The sequence below is a fragment of the Xenopus tropicalis genome, chromosome 7 (genome assembly GCF_000004195.4).
Source record: "Xenopus tropicalis strain Nigerian chromosome 7, UCB_Xtro_10.0, whole genome shotgun sequence".
In the NCBI taxonomy this organism is placed as follows: domain Eukaryota; kingdom Metazoa; phylum Chordata; class Amphibia; order Anura; family Pipidae; genus Xenopus; species Xenopus tropicalis.
This window is the reverse complement of record NC_030683.2, coordinates 114,761,601-114,778,895: the sequence shown is the minus strand read 5'-3', so window position 1 is coordinate 114,778,895 and position 17,295 is coordinate 114,761,601. Positions and strand designations below refer to the sequence as shown.

Here is a 17,295-nt window from a genome sequence, read left to right as displayed (position 1 = left end):
CCTGTACTTGATCCCAACTAAGATATAATTACCCCTTATTGGGGGCAGAACAGCCCTATTGGGTTTATTTCATGGTTAAATGATTCCCTTTTCTCTGTAATAATAAAACAGTACCTGTACTTGATCCCAACTAAGATATAATTACCCCTTATTGGGGGCAGAACAGCCCTATTGGGTTTATTTCATGGTTAAATGATTCCCTTTTCTCTGTAATAATAAAACAGTACCTGTACTTGATCCCAACTAAGATATAATTACCCCTTATTGGGGGCAGAACAGCCCTATTGGGTTTATTTAATGGTTAAATGATTCCCTTTTCTCTGTAATAATAAAACAGTACCTGTACTTGATCCCAACTAAGATATAATTACCCCTTATTGGGGGCAGAACAATCCTATTGGGTTTAATTACTGTTTAAATAATTTACAGAAAGACCCTTTATACGGAAAACCCCAGGTCCCGGGCATTCTGGATAACGGATCCCATACCTGTACATGGTAAAATAGTTCAGAGGGAGAGATAAGCAATAAATGTAGGGGAGGGAACAGTACTCTTTAGTTGTGGTGTGAAGTAAGGCAAAACAAAGCTTACATTGCCCCAATAGCAATATGTGTGTGGGCGCTGGGAGTTGCACGTCAACAAGCGCAAAAGGGCCACAGACCCTGCTGGAAGAATATGAATTGAGTGCTTTTTCTTGTTTTAGCAAAATGAGAATTAATAGTAGAAACATGCTGCCTTAATACATTAACCTTGTATGTGCTGGATACGTAAGAGCAAATAACCATTTATTGTAGCCTATTTTTATCAGTATAAATTCAGCATTTTGGTAGATAGGGAATCCCTGCAAGTCACTTTGTCCCCCCCAATTTGTGGCTCAATTTGAGTATATCATCATACGGACCTAATCATCAGTCTTATGGTGAGCCACTGTATGATCTCATGCAGTCAGAGGGCTGCTGGGAGTTCAGTCACCGCCGGAGGGATACATTTTGCCATCTCATATACACTAACGAAATTACCTTCTATATTGTGTAATCGTATGAGATTTTACCAAGGACGTTTTCTGGACATGGTCCCCTCTCTGAAGCCAGAACAGTGTGCCTGTGTGTTCATATAAACCTCGTTAATACTGCTGCTAATAATACTACAAGCACACCATATCCTGCAGCCTTATCATATTGGTTTGGGGGTGACTATTAAACTAGAAACACACTAAATAAACTATTAAACACATACAGACATGGGAACTGGAAAACTGTCACCCAGAAAGCTTAGAATTATGGGAAGACTCCATTTTAATCAAATAATTCAAATTTTTAAAAAAGCTTTTCTTTTATCTGTAATAATAAAAAAAAAGGTAACTGAGCTGCATGAACCCCTATTGGAGGCAAAACAATCCTACTGGGTTTATTTCATGTTTCAATGATTTTTTAGTAGGCTTATGTAATGGTAATCCGAATTATGGAAAGATCCCAAAGCTGGAAAACCCCAGGTCCTGAGCCTGTATTACAATAGAAATGTACAGGTATGGGACCTATTATCCAGAATGGTCGGGAGCTGGAGTTTTCCGGATAAGGGATCTTTCTGTAATTTGGACCTCCATACCTTAAGTCTGCTAAAAAATCATTTAAATAATGAATAAACCCAATAGGATTGTTTTGCCTCCAATAAGGGGTAATTATATCTTAGTTGGGATCAAGTACAGGTACTGTTTTATTATTACAGAGAAAAGGGAATCATTTAACCATGAAATAAACCCAATAGGGCTGTTCTGCCCCCAATAAGGGGTAATTATATCTTAGTTGGGATCAAGTACAGGTACTGTTTTATTATTACAGAGAAAAGGGAATCATTTAACCATGAAATAAACCCAATAGGACTGTTCTGCCCCCAATAAGGGGTAATTATATCTTAGTTGGGATCAAGTACAGGTACTGTTTTATTATTACAGAGAAAAGGGAATCATTTAAACATGAAATAAACCCAATAGGGCTGTTCTGCCCCCAATAAGGGGTAATTATATCTTAGTTGGGATCAAGTACAGGTACTGTTTTATTATTACAGAGAAAAGGGAATCATTTAACCATGAAATAAACCCAATAGGGCTGTTCTGCCCCCAATAAGGGGTAATTATATCTTAGTTGGGATCAAGTACAGGTACTGTTTTATTATTACAGAGAATAGGGAATCATTTTTACAAATTGTAATTATTTGCTTATAATGGAGTCTATGGGCCATTCCGTAATTCAGAACTTTCTGGATAACGGATTTCCAGATAACGGATACCATACCTGTACATGCAATATTTTGGCCCAGTGCAGCACACCTTAGCAGAGAATAGCCACCCATCCCTGGGTTAACCTGTTATAATGTTTATATGAATGCCATGTACCATGCTGGCAGCTTTCCCTGATATTCTCTATGCTGTCCTTGGGACAACACATGTCAAAATATCATTTAAAATATTATTGTAACCCTATCTTGGCTAGAAATGCCTGTCCAGCTAGATTTAGAATCGGTTACATTGGACTCTAACACACTACGATGGGCCTTGGCTAAGAGGAAGAATTGAAGGGGAGATGTAGTTGAACTGCAACTCACTTATGCTGTGTGCTTAATAACAGAAACTAAAGGACGACAGAAGGTTCTTGCAGCAAACAAACAGAACTGAATTTATTGTCCAAGACAAGTGCGGCAGTGTAAACATACTCACAGATCACAGGGGTAATATAGGACAAACTTGATGATCAAGGTCAGTGTAGTAAAGGCGGAAGAGAGACAATGTGACACCATGTGGAGATGGCTTATGGGAGGTTAAGGTTCACTTTCTATGGTTTCAGTCCCTTATGTGATCCAAATCCCACAGACATGGACCAGGGAAATGGCTATGGCTGAATCCCTCATCAGTACTGCGGCAAGGTAAGTAGAGCCTAGGGGAGAGATACTCCCTGCTATCAATTCTTGTTGGAGTACAGGCTGTTCTTACTAGCTAGATCTATCTGACTCACTTTCCTAGAAAATGCTATAACAATGATTAACCTGTCACTGACTAAAGCCTCATTCAGGGGGTCCCTGCTCCCCGACTTTACAAGATGGGGTGTCCCAGCTAGGGCAGAACATTTAAGCTGGCCATACACGCACCGATAGTGTTGCACGAAACCTAGTTTCATATGATATTCGGTGCGTGTATGGCAGATTGACGAGATGGCCGATATCGCAAAAGCTTAAGATATTGGTCGACTCGTTGATCGGATGGGTCAAAAGATTTTGATTGGGCGCCATTAAAGGTGCCCAAGCAAAATCTGCGTTTAGAGCAGGTTGAGGTAGAATCCCCATTGTTTCTACCTCCATATCTGACGATTCAGCCCTGAATGTCAGTGGAGGGAACAAATGATCTTTGGTCGCAGGAAAGACCGTTATTGGTACGTGTATGGCCACCTTTACTGGGCCTTCTTGATCCCAGGCTCCCCAGACACATCCACCTGATTTAACAGATGCAGACCAAAGAGCTTAACCAAACACTATATTACAATGTGACTATTGGGGGCCAATTATAAAATATAAAATATACATGGGCATCTGCCCGGCAACTAAGAAATAAGGAAGTGTAGCCATAGGGGCTATGGGTCATTACATTATGTTGCTGATATATATAATGCTCATGTTCAGGGCAGTATAGGTCCGCAGGTTGCATTTAGGTCCGTCACTAGCTCTGCCATAGGATTTCCATAGTTTTTTTTTAATCTTTTTTCTTATTTTTTTTAAATATATAGGCACCCGAGGGCTGCCCCCTAAAGCTGCCCCCCTAGGCACAGGTCCTCAGGTGCTTATATATAAATATGCCACTGCTCATGTTATTAGCCTAGTCCCAAGAGCAGAGCTGACATTATGGGGTCCTAATTGGGGGGCAAATGCCCAGACTCCTGCACAATCCTACTAGGTAGGAAAAACTAGGGGCCAGCAAGAATAAAAATGAACAAAAATGGCAACAGTAAGGCAAGTGTTGCCCAACCTGCAGCCCTTTAGTCAGCATTGAAATGCATCTCCCAGGACCCACCAATATCCAAAGATCAATAGACTGCATTTGTATCAGTAATAGGACCTACAATGGACCTGCCAGTACTAAAGACAGTCCAGAATAGACACATTGAATCAATAACAGTAGCAAAGAAGCCACATCTGTACCAGAAACACTGTTGGTTACCCCTGTGACTTGTGTGAGCACAGTGATCATTCCCTTCCCCAGGTTGGAGAGGGGCCACATGAAGTCCCTGCTGATTTCTCAGCCCTTCTCCCCCATCCCTCTCATCACAATGGAGGTTACGTGTGCTCTGCCTGCCACCAAATTAGCTTCAGCCCCACTCCTGCAGTTCCTCGGCTGCTGCTGCTACTGCTGCTGAGGCTGCTACCACCAAGGTCTCCATGACGACACCTTCACCCCTCCCCTATACAGCATCTTCTCTTCTAGGGATGCTAAAAGACAGCCTTGAAAGCCAATCACTAACCCTGCATCTAAAGGCAAGTGGGCGGGAGGATAGGAGGGTCGCCTACCCATCAGATTGAGAGGGGGGGGTCTTGCAACATACAGAGAAGAAAAATACCCATCTGATCCTCATCATATTTTTTTATACATACATATATATTATTTTTGTAACTCAGACGCACGCCTGTGTATATATAAATATGACCATGTGTATTTATATATCATAGTGTGTGTTCTTCTGTATTCAGTGGGGCAGGGATATTATCACTGAATAACAGCATCACATTTTTCCCAGATAAGCGGCAAGGCTTTGCTGGTAGCCTCTGTGCCTCCACTCCTGCTCTTGGCTATTTTTTCTCCATATTCTTCAGACAAGCTGGGCTTCTGCCCCACTGCACACACCATGAGACCTGAGGCTCTGCATTCTGCAATGCTTTCATACCAATGGGGATGCAGGTAAGAGAGGGGCAGGTAGAGGCCTCATTACTCTCCATCGTTCTTTGGCTGGGAGGGCTGCAAACAGCCACAACAGGGGCAAAGGGTTTTATAAATACAGACAGCGCCGATCCACGGCTCAAATGTAATCTCTATGGGTTTCCTGGCTGCTTTGACAGGGAGCCACAATAGATTTTTCTTTTATATTTGGCTTGATGAATGAATTTTATTGTTATTATTTTCTTTATTTGTATAGGGAGTATATTATATTGCCACTCTGTCTGTATTCAGCATGTGCAGTGCCGTATGTTTATGCCTTTCTTTTATTTCCCCTGCCGGTGCTGTGGCAGAGTCTGATCTCTCCAGAGCTACAGAATTTGCCTCCCTAAGATGCTCAGACTGGACCCCTTATTTATCCTGGTGGTTTCCATGTCGTATTTCAATCCTGAAAAGGCCTTGGCAGCCCCGGCAGAAAACGGTAAGCCCTTCATTTCGGCCCCCCCCCCCCTTCTCTATTCCCCCCCAGTTTCTATACAGAGTCCATATGCTATTCTGTTACCTGGATTTGTAATAAGTGCCCCTTTGTGTGTAATTTCCTCTCCTGTGCACCATAACCCTGCCTGCATCCCATCTGTAGGATTTCGTCCTTTACCTTTTCCCCCTCTCTTCTTTGTTCGTCTTGCATCTCTGAGTGCCCTTCATGATTTTTCAGTTCACACCAAAAAGAAAAAGGGAAAAAAAAAGAACATCAGGAAGCCTAATTAAGATTTTTGGCCTGAGGGAGGTGTCCTTTGGGGATGCAGAAACGTTGGCAGTTAAATAAGTTCACATTGCAACTAGAACAGTGTACATGGGGCTGGATACTGCTGTTTATATATCTATAATCCTATAAATATATATATATATATATATATATATACCCGACTAGCCTTTAGGACATTCTAGGAGCTATCTCTGCCCCAGCTGCACAGCCTCTGTTTGAAAATGCCTGATGTGCAATAGGTGTCACTCCAGATTTTATTAAACTACAACTCCCAGCAGCCCCTATCCTGCCTGCTTGATGCACTCCCTGAGCTGTAATTGAACTACCTAGGATATGGTTGCTATATTGAGAATCTGCTAAGTAAATTAGATTGTAAGCTCCACTGCTCCAGGAAAAAAGATGATGCATTCCAGTAAAGCCCTGTGCAATATCTCTATAAATACAGGATAATAATGAGCTAAATGGGTATTACAGCGGCGCTTGTTTAACGGTCACTGGTTATTGACCCGCTGGTGCCAGACGCATTTTATGGCTGTGACATATCCTGCTGTACAGTGTCCTTAAGAAGTTAATCCAGCCGGGTTGTAAATATTGATAAGCAGGGGAATCTAGGAGAAAACAGAGGCAGCCCGGTCCCTGGATAATGAAAAGGCTCGGTTAGTGGGTAAAATGTGCTCTTGCTTCTCAGTGTGAGCTAATTCCCCCATGAGATGCTTTAGTGTTTACCTCAAAAGCTCCCAGGGGTAGATCTGGGTTTAACGGCGCTGCTGATCTACAGACGATAGTAACACCACAAGAGATTGGGGGGGTGAGGCATGTACAGGAATAATTCATGGGACCTCAACATGAGGTTATGGAGGGGACTTGATGAATGCTCTTTAACATGAATATATATTTGTTTTTGCTTTTTTAAAAGCATATCATTGTCCCCTTCTTATAAATGTGTCTGCTATGTTGTGTCGTCAATGTTGAACTATAACTTTCAGCAGGCAGCTGTCAGGGGTGTTCGTGGCTGTAGCACGGCTATGTCTGAGGCCACAGTGATTTTGTAGCCTCTGTTTATGGGGTAACATTCACACAAGTGTATTTATTAAAGGTTTCATGCCTTTACACCCTGGTGTGGGTCCGTATGCTTAGAAGAAAATCTGCCCATCACCAAATGAGGAATGGTGCCAGTATTATGAGGTTTAAGGCCTGAGAAGTGGTACTGTCATTACTGTCAGTCAGATCCAACTTCAATTGGAAGAGAGGCACCGGCACTGGCATCTGGGCCCAACCTCTATTTGTAATTTTATGTTAGTCCCACGTGTTCAGCATGACATGTCTAAGGCAGGTCAAATCTGCCACATTCTGCGGCATTATTACAACTAGTCACACACTGGGGACTAATGGCCAGCTTCAGCTGAAAGCATTGAATACAAGGGCCACTTACTGAACTGTGGCGACAGAGCTGCCAATAACGCCATTCGTTCCATTCGTTTTCATAGAGCTGGTTTTATGGCAGGGATACGTATATATAGCCCAATGGCCAACAGTCTAGTACTCTGGAAGGCCATATTGGCCCCAGTCCAGCCTGTGGCTCACAGCAATTCCTAACATCACTCTCAGGGGGATTCTGGGACATGTCAATGCCAGCTGGAAAATCACAAGTTGGACATCCCTGATTTATACAGTTTCAACTCCAACTTTCCTTCATTGCCTACTACTTGCCCTGCCTTTTGGTTAATTCCTAATTTTGGTGAAATGACAAATGATGTAATTCTGGCATTTATATGTTGTTATCAATTACAAGCAGGGCAATGAGCTTACAAACTAAGGGCTACTTGGTGCACACTCAATGCACTCTCTGGACCTGGCAGGCATTGCATCAGTTTGCTACACACAGGGCAGATTTCTACATGGAAACATAAAAGTGTGCACGTTTGTGCCAAAATCCACCCTGTGTGTGTCTTCTGCCATGCCTGCCAGTGCGATTGTAGACCTGGTGTAAGAAATCCAATCATGTGTGCCCCTGGCCTACCTTTGGTGCCTGAGGCACAGTAAGAGTAAAATCATCAGCTTAGGGCTATTAGTAACTGACATGGCATTATTGCACTGGCCTTCACACCCAGGCCTCCCCTTACTCCAGGGACGTAGCCTCTGACCTTTTATCTGTCAAAATCCTCTTTCTCACATCAGGAACATTGACTTGTTTCGTAAGTGGATCTTTTGCCGACCAAGGTGGTCGATCAGATCAGCAGACAGACTATATGGCCTCTGGGCCAAGGATTGGAAGCCACAGTGGTCCCATGCTGACCTGTCAGTAAAGAAACACATCCACAGCATATTGCAGCCATTGCTCAGTAGGATTTTCCAACCTTCCCGAGCAATTGTTTTTGGCCTCATAAGTAAGGTAGCAAGCTGCCAAATTGGTCAGCATCCAGTGATGAACTGGGTATGCAGTGGTGGGCCAAACTGGCCAAGCACCCTAGGCAACCCGGCCAGTCACCTACCCCCACCGCAGGCACATGTACGAAGGGTGACGACAGGTACGTGCCTAGTGCCCCCTCCACCATTGCACCCTAGGCACATGCCTTTCTCCCAACCAGTAGTTCCTGCCCGTTGTGTCCAACTTAACTAGCATGAAAGATCAAGTTCTCCCTTTTAAAATATTCTCTTTAAGGCTTTCACATGCTGGTCATGAAAAACAGAGTACTGGCCTACTTTTAGTATATTAGTCTTAGACACCACTGTAACACCCCTGGGTGATTATTCCCCGAGCCAGACTGTGATTATTTTGGAGTAATGGGAATAGGCACTAATATCAGTTAGGAAGCAGCTCCAACAACAGCGGGGTTCCAAATAATTAGCTTTCACTATTCTGCTGTAAGTTAGGATGAAAATAATATCTGAATGGTTGCTATGGGTAACTGCATTGGTGCAATATAGCACCATGTTAGTAAATCAGCGGTTGAGGAGTCACATTATTGCTATCTGCAGATATCCCTGGGGAGAGGAAGAGACTAACTGCCAGCTAGATTTATTCTACATTTAGGCCATAGACAGTGGCGTAACTACCATATAGCATGGGTGCCCAGACCGGGGGGTGGGGTCTGCCTCTAAGGGGCAGGCTTGGGGGCTTTGCTTTATAATCTAAGGTTGTAGGAAAGATTAAGTGATTATTGGGGGTGCATCAGCTAATAGGTGAGATTTTAGGGAGCGTTAGAGAGCGCCCCATAGGTCACAGCATGTTTAGCAAAGAGAGTAGCGCAGATCGCACTTCATCTCTATATTTATTGCAGCCACAAAACCCATCAACTTTAACCATCCATGGAAATGATAATGCAGCTAATCCTGCATGGCCCAGAGATGGAGCCTTTGGAACAGAACGCCAGCCATTAGTCTTGTGTAAGGACAGGGAGCTCTTGCTATTGACTTTTTCTTATTGGCAGCAGTAAATCAAGCCGCTTCCATTCACAAAACCGCCAATAAAGCTGATAAGGAAATCTATTTCGGCCGCTGCTTATTTTTATATGTTTTATTTAATCTGGGCTTCATGAACACCCTTGTTGTTGGGGCACTGTACCAGCCTAAGGTGACCACAGGAAGATTGGTCCCTCCTAAGATGCCCCCGGTAGCTCCCTGTCTTTAAGACTGATTAGTAATTTATCCAGTCCAATCAGAAAATAATAATTAGCCCTGTAGCATCAGCTTCCATGACAGATGAACCTTGTTTTCTGCTTGATGATTTGCTGTGACCAAGGTTGGACTGGGCCAGGGGGCAAGGCGAAAAAACCTGGTGGGCCCCGTTGAACCAGCCTGATCCCTGCTTGCACTCTTCCCCTGATCTCCCTCCCCTGATCATGCTAAAGATAAGTATATACACATGTGCTTGGGGGGAGGGGAGGTTGGGCGACCCTGGCTACAACCCCTAAGCTTAGCTTCTTAACTGCTGCCAAGAGCACACTGAGCATGTGCAGTGTCACTGACACTCAGGCCCGGATTTGTGCCGAGGCCGGGGGGGGGTTTGCACGTTCATGCATGCGCACTTGGTGAGGGGGGGTGACAAGCGGGGGCGGCCTAGGGGCGCCCAGAACACAGATCCGGCACTGCTGACACTCCAAGCAATATCCAAGATGGGGAGCTCCTGTGCACAGCTTTGTAGGGCAGAATCATTACCGAACCTTTAGATACCGATCCTTTAGACTGGTGCAGAAACCTCAGTATATAAAATATGGTATTTATATCAATATTTGTGTTTAGGGTTTAGTTCTCCTTTAATAACCAATCATTTCTGAGCATATTCATTTGTATGATTTAGTTCCTCTTTAAATTATGATTATAGTTATAAAACACCACTTTTAAAGGAGAACACTTCCCACCCATATAATTAAAGAAACTACGTTTCGCAGTAAATGATGCTGTATTCAGACGTGACCTTCTTATTCTCATATTAGTTCATTATAAAGGCAACACAAACATTTGTGGAACACTGCACCAGCACCAAATGCTTTCTCTAAAGGGGTTATGTAATAAAAGACACTAAGTTTACCAAGGAGCAATAACCCATAGCAACCAATGAGATGTTTCCTTTTAAACAGGTGCTTCCTACTGATTGGTTGCTATGGGCTACTGCTCCTGGGCAAACTTAGTGTCTTTTATTACATAAACCCTTCAGAGAAAGCATTTGGTGCCTGTGCAGTGTTCCACAAATGTTTGTGTTGCCTTTGAAATGAACTAATACGAGAACAAGAAGGTCACGTCTGAATACGGCATCATTTACACCATAATTGAGCCATTGTCAGCACACTGTTATCACTAAATGAGTTTTTTAGGTATGCCTCCCAATGGACATCTTGCATCAGTCACTAATATGAAAAAGGTTAAAGAATGATAATAATAGTTATAGAACACCATCTTAGCTCTTTAATGTTTCATTAACTGATCGACAGGGTTTTGTTGTTGTTTACTATCCACTCAGTGGCTCAGTGGTTGGCATTTCTGCCTGGCAACACTGGGGTCAGAGGTGAAGGAGTGTATATTGCCCCTGTGTGTGTGCTGGTTTCCCCATATTTAGATGCCAAATACCTTACTGACATGACATTTGCCTCTAAACCCGAGGGCACACGGAGTACTGGCATTTTGCCTTCATGCTGAGAGAAGTGGATCCGCTCTGTTCTGCAGCTCCATTTATTTGCACTGAAAAGTACAGCTTCTGCCTGAATGCCAGTATGGAGTGGAGTTGGCCCGCAATGGTGAAAACAGGCATTTTTCGGCCCCACCTCCCTCTCCATGTACCGGCACTCACAGGGCTGCTGCTGGCCAAATGGGTGCCCTAAGCAGAAATTTACTTTTGTGCCCCTCCCCCAAATATTACGGAAGTAAAAATAAAGTAATAAAAAAAAACACCTACTATAGGGCCCCCACACACAGTGCCCCCAATATCCCCCATAGACAATGCCCCCATAGTAAGTGACCCCAATAGCCCCCATAGACAATGCCCCCATAGTAAGTGACCCCAATAGCCCCCATAGACAATGCCCCCATAGTAAGTGACCCCAATAGCCCCCATAGACAATGCCCCCATAGTAAGTGCCCCCAATTGCCCCCATAGATTGATTGAACTCTCCGGGACAGCGGGATACGCTATAAAAACCGGCGGGACAGTGTTGGGGGGTATGTTATAATATATAAAAATGATTTTTTTGAGCAGCTGGGATGGTGCCCCCCTGGGAGTTGGTGCCCTATGCAGACTGCATACTCTGCTTATAGGGAGCGGCGGCCCTGGGCACTCAGGCAGAAGCTGTACTTTTCAGTGTGTTCAGAGCAGTCTGTGCCCTTGTGTTACATGTTTATTACATTACCCCCTATAAGTTTTCTTTTGCTATGGAGAGTGTTTCCACTGGTGTAAATGTGCCTTGGCAAAAAGATCTAATGGCAGATGTAAATATTGCAATACACTTGTTCTATGGAAAGTGCCTCAGTGCTATAAAGCAGACCCGTGCCAGTCAAAATGCCCTGCGTTGGCTGCAGCTACTCATTTGTATCAATGGAAGCCTGCCATCTTTGACTGTTGCACTTCCCAGCATCTGCTTGTTGCATGTCTAATATTGATGCATTCTGTGCTGCTGTACAGCCATGAGCCCACGTGACTTGCTATTCAGCCATGCAGGGTGTAGGTAAGGGGTGTGGGTGACATGGCAAGCCTAACTCTGCCGATACTGAATATGCCACACAGTATATGAATGAACACCCATTGTTTTGCTCTGACTCTTACTTTAATGAAAGATTTAGCCTGTCATTTGCTTTATTGTGCTTTTATCTTTGGTGAATAATGTTACCCAGCGGTCTATTGCTATTATTCACTTGGCTGTGTGACTGGAACTTGCACATTGAATTAGGCTACCTATGTGCCCTATACCTACATCCATAATAAAGCAGTAGCCGGTGCAAAATGCGTTGGGTAATTCACCTGCCTTTGTCTCTCCTGTCCCATTACAGAGCTGCAGAATAATTAAAGTACAGTTATGGGATCCCTTATCCAGAAACCCATTATCCAGAAAGTTCCGAATTACAGAAAGGCCATCTCCAATAGACTCCATTATAACCAAATAATACTAATTTTTAAAAATAATTTCCTTTTTCTCTGTAATAATAAAACAGTAGCTTGTACTTGATCCCAACTAAGATATAATTACCCCTTATTGGGGGCAGAACAGCCCTATTGGGTTTATTTAATGGTTAAACGAATCCCTTTTCTCTGTAATAATAAAACAGTACCTGTACTTGATCCCAACTAAGATATAATTACCCCTTATTGGGGGCAGAACAGCCCTATTGGGTTTATTTAATGGTTAAATGATTCCCTTTTCTCTGTAATAATAAAACAGTACCTGTACTTGATCCCAACTAAGATATAATTACCCCTTATTGGGGGCAGAACAGGCCTTTTGGGTTTATTTCATGGTTAAATGATTCCCTTTTCTCTGTAATAATAAAACAGTACCTGTACTTGATCCCAACTAAGATATAATTACCCCTTATTGGGGGCAGAACAGGCCTTTTGGGTTTATTTCATGGTTAAATGATTCCCTTTTCTCTGTAATAATAAAACAGTACCTGTACTTGATCCCAACTAAGATATAATTACCCCTTATTGGGGGCAAAACAAGCCTATTGGGTTTATTCAATATTTAAATTACTTTTAGTACTTACAGTATGGAGATCCAAATTACAGAAAGATCCATTATCCAGAAAACCCCAGGTCCAAAGCATTCTGGATAACAGGTCCCATACCTGTATAAATTTTACTGTACCCAGTGGTGACCAAAAGCACTAATCTAACCCTACCAATGAGAAAAGCAATTTAACTTCACCCTGCCAATTCTATTTGGGCATTTCCATATTAAGGGATAGTCATGGAATAGGGCAAGAAATAGGTCGTAGTCAGTGTTTGGTTCACCGAAGATTTAAGTGGCTATTTACAAATGCAAAGTGTAATTTATACACATATTACAATGTGTTTTACCCATAATGCAATGCAATAATTCCATGATAACAGTGGCCACACTCTGAGTTGTGCGCACCACAATCACACCCAGTGCATCTAATGAACATAATTGCACTTTTTGACTCAAATTGGGTGCAAGTCGCACCTAGCATTTTCAGAATGGGGGATGGTGGTGGGCATGGGTTTTCATATTGGTAGCAGTTATATGGCCCAGTCCTTTATGGAACTACATGCAAGCATTAGCACGAGCCTTTTATCAAAGATTCGTTAGGGAATAACATAGCAATGGTGCTGTTTAAGGTTGATATTTGTTTAAGGAGGCAAATGTAATTAACCTTTTCCATGACCTTCTCTAAGCTTAGAGAGGATATTAATCCCCAAGCATACTGCCACGTGTTACTAAGCTATAATATGAGTGGTATGCCAGATATATGTTTCAATGGTAGCTCAACTGAATCATCAGTGAACACAGGAAAGATAATAATTATTGTAAATATTGTGCCCCTGGCCTGCCCAGTTGCAACCCCAGACAGAACAACAATGGCCGGACAAGCGAGAGCCCCTGTGCTTGTAGGAGAATGTGAAAAAAATGAATGGGGGGGGCAATTGTGAGCACTTTGTCCTCTGCCCACAGTGGTAGTTATAGCCATGGAGAAAAAAACACTTTGAACCAATACATGTGCCTTTGCTTTAAGGCAGGCATCCCCAAACTTTTTTACTTGTGAGCCACACTCAGATGTAAAAAGTGTTGGGGAGCCACAGAAGCATGAAATAAGTTCTTTGAGGGATGCCAAATAAGGGCTGTGATTGGCTATTTGGTAGCCCCATGTGACCCGCAGGAGGCTCTGCTTGGGGTAAAACTGTGTCTCTGGGCTTCCAAAACTTGCCTCCAAGCCAGAAATGTATAAATGGGCACTATCCGGGGGCAATTAGCATTTATCCTGAAGGGCTTACAATCTAAGGTGGGTGCTTGAGTCCCCATTACATTAAATGACATGTCTAAGGTCACAAGGGGTTAACAGAAGAATTTGCTAGGCAAAGAACTTTGGCTTCAGTCCTGGGGCTTAACCACTAAGCCATTCTGTTTCCCCCACTGGCACTGACATAGGAGATTGTAATATATATATTACATTTATCTGCATAACTCATAGGGTGGCTACCTGGCAAGTATTTTACCAGTCTGGCCAGTAAAAATGTTGTTAATAGGGTAGAATTAAATAAAGAAAGGCTCCTACCCCGGGCCCCTAATTCCCAAGGGGCCTGTGTTACCAGTTGGGGCAGAACAAGGGCAGAAAATGAACCCCAATAGAGGAATAGGATATTTTGCACCTCCCCAACACATATGTACAAACTGAAAGATGCAGAACGGAGATCTTGAATTCATACAGTAGCCAATCTTGATTCCTATTTAAGGAAAATAAATGAGAGTTATACACTCTTTATGAAATGGATTATTCTCTCCCTTAATTGTTTTCACCGCCTACAGAAATTCCCCGGCTATGGAAATGGCCATATCAATAATGAGCGCGTCGTCAGATCTACTATTTCTTAGCCACACAGATACCACTGAGAAAGCCGATCTCATTGAAACATACGGCGAGAAATGTTGTTAACAGTAATTTATCGGATCAGCAGTTTTGAAATAGAAAGTCAACACAGCAGTCTAAGCAAACATGACATCACTTTGTCATAAGCCGTCTCATTAAATAAGTTTTTTTTAGTTGATCCATACCGGAGCAGTAACTAGACAGAGAGGGGCACAGATGGCTACTAAGATACATAGGACAGAAATAGATACTTATGGAACTAGACATAACATTCGGTTACAAACAGAGACATCAGGCATGCTACGGAATTATGTGCAACATATAATATATATTATATATAATGATATAATATATCATTACTTCATAGTCATCTGTGGCCAAAATTGGCTTTCTCAGGATGTAGAGCGATGGTTCCTAATGTGTGGGGCAGGATCTCTGACTAGGGGGACAACCTACAGACATATTTGGATATTATTCCTATATGTTGTCCTAGATACTTCTGGAAGCCTATCTTGGAGGCCAATTAGAGCAAGATTAAGGGCTAAATGACCAATAAAATATTTGTAATCGTAAGGCCATAGTTTAATGGTTGTAATCACTACTCAAGGGACTACACAGGTGACTCTCAGTCATCAGAAGCGGGCCCTCGCTGTGTTGGAAGCAGGGTGCAGTATACCTCTCAGGTAGAGACAGTAAAATGGTCACCAGTGGTTAACAATAATGATAATAACTCTTTATTGACAGGCAAATATTCAGATCACTTGGAGATAACAGTTGAGGTAGCACAATATTTAGCATATATATACTCACAAACACCCTCCAGAAGTCAATGCCCCTCAGGGGTCAACCACAGTACATAAGGGAACTGACTTGCAAGTGTCACCCCAAATTTTTTGGCCTATCGAGTGGAACCTAGGCAGGAAAACGCCAATCCCTAGGTCTGTACACTCAGGTCCCTACTCTTGGCCAGTGCACCCAGGACTCTAATCCTTACTAAATCTCCTTGGTGGAGCTCAGGATGCTCACTAGCTACCCTATTCCTATCTATCATTCCTAGAGTGATCTGTGACAGGGAATAAGCTTGCAACTAATTAGGCCTATCTTTGCCTTGGCTCAGTCTTCTTCCCCGCCTTCGTAGGGGAAAATTCAGAAAGATGGACAGAACCACCAAGATAGACATTGGGGGATGATTCAGCTAAATAGAGAAGACCCTGGCACTTGGTCACTCTAGCTATGGCCCCCTTGTTTTGCAGTACTATGTCTTTTGGGTTAGAAAATCAGAGCCCCATGGGATAGGCCATTCAGTAATTTCAGGCAATCACCATAGTTATTGTCATTGCACTGTGTAGGCACCCATGCTCTCCATTTCCCTCTGCATTACTGTATTGCTTTGACCTGTCCTAGCAAGTACTGAGGATGTGACACTTTCATTAATATCCGTTGTGATGCCTACAGTTGTATTACCTGTGTTTCTGTCCTCACCACCTTGCCATTAGGAGCCTATACTGAGCTTGTCATGATGAGTACAAAGTGGTAACTCATGGCCAAGGGCTTTCATGTCCTTCAGCTGCATTGAAGAAGGTGTTTCATTTGAAAATGAGCGTGCCCAAATGGTAACAACAGTATAAATGACTGAAGGGCATGGAGTTGCTTGCAGGGGCGGCTTTGAACTGGGACCCCGGGGTTTCTACATATTTCTTGACCTCATAAAGAGACAGCACAGTATATACATACATAATTAACATCCATTTGAGGTAGGTAGTCAATACTGTGCTATTTTAGGCATTGCTTTTATGGTAAATTACCTTCGGCCTTGAGAAAAGTGTGATCTTTTACAACCATCACCCTGTGATATTTAAGTATGGTAGTTCATGCTTTTGGCCCCAAGGCAACAATACGGTGGTATTCCTATGGCATTGTGTTATTCCTATGGCATTGTTAATTATTTTATTTCAGAAGATGGTCAGTACATGTCTAGCGAGGATTGTATCATCCTCTGATTGCCAATATGCTTAACATTTGGTGGAGCCCTGGTCACTATGTCTTGTATAAGTAACATCTTGAACCTGTAGTCACTTTGTCACAGTTTAGGCATGCTGGCACCCACATTGGCACTGTATTTGCACTAATCTGACAAGTTAGATCTAGTCGTTTTATGGAGACCTTAAGGTTTGTTATAGACAGCGTGCTTTATATTTGTTGCTATAGTAACTAGGAATAATCGCTGTTTTCGTTCTGGCTTAACATCATATTTAAAAGTTTGCCGATATAATCTTTATAGAGCTCATACCGTTCTTCTGTTTCCATTCCTACTGGGATACAGAGGCACGGTGTCACTGCAGTTCTTTAAACAAAGGACTGGGCTTTTTTCTGTGATAGACAGTAATGGTATTTGTGCATCAGTATAGCCAAACTCTCATTCTGAACCAGGTGATAGTGCTTCATTATAAGGTGTTTAATGGATGGATCATTTTGTTTGTGTGTTTTCCAGATTGGAAACTATTTCTCCCTCCTATTTCTTCCTTCTCCATGGGTTTCTTTATTTTAATAAGGTTATAAAGTATTGATTGCTCCAAAG

General features: G+C 42.7%; 1 protein-coding gene across 2 annotated transcripts in view; it reads left to right on the top strand.

Annotated features, from left to right (window-relative positions):
* Window positions 1–4,641: 4,641 nt before the first annotated feature.
* The window catches only part of lmtk3 (lemur tyrosine kinase 3), a 46,918-nt gene continuing 34,264 nt past the window's right edge, over window positions 4,642–17,295 (top strand). For both annotated transcript variants that reach the window (XM_012967512.2, XM_012967511.2), the window contains exons 1-2: window positions 4,642–4,939; window positions 5,269–5,396. In XM_012967512.2, the coding sequence (XP_012822966.1) occupies window positions 5,309–5,396 (88 nt within the window). In that variant the 5' untranslated portion in view covers window positions 4,642–4,939; window positions 5,269–5,308. The remainder of the gene's footprint in view (window positions 4,940–5,268; window positions 5,397–17,295) is intronic.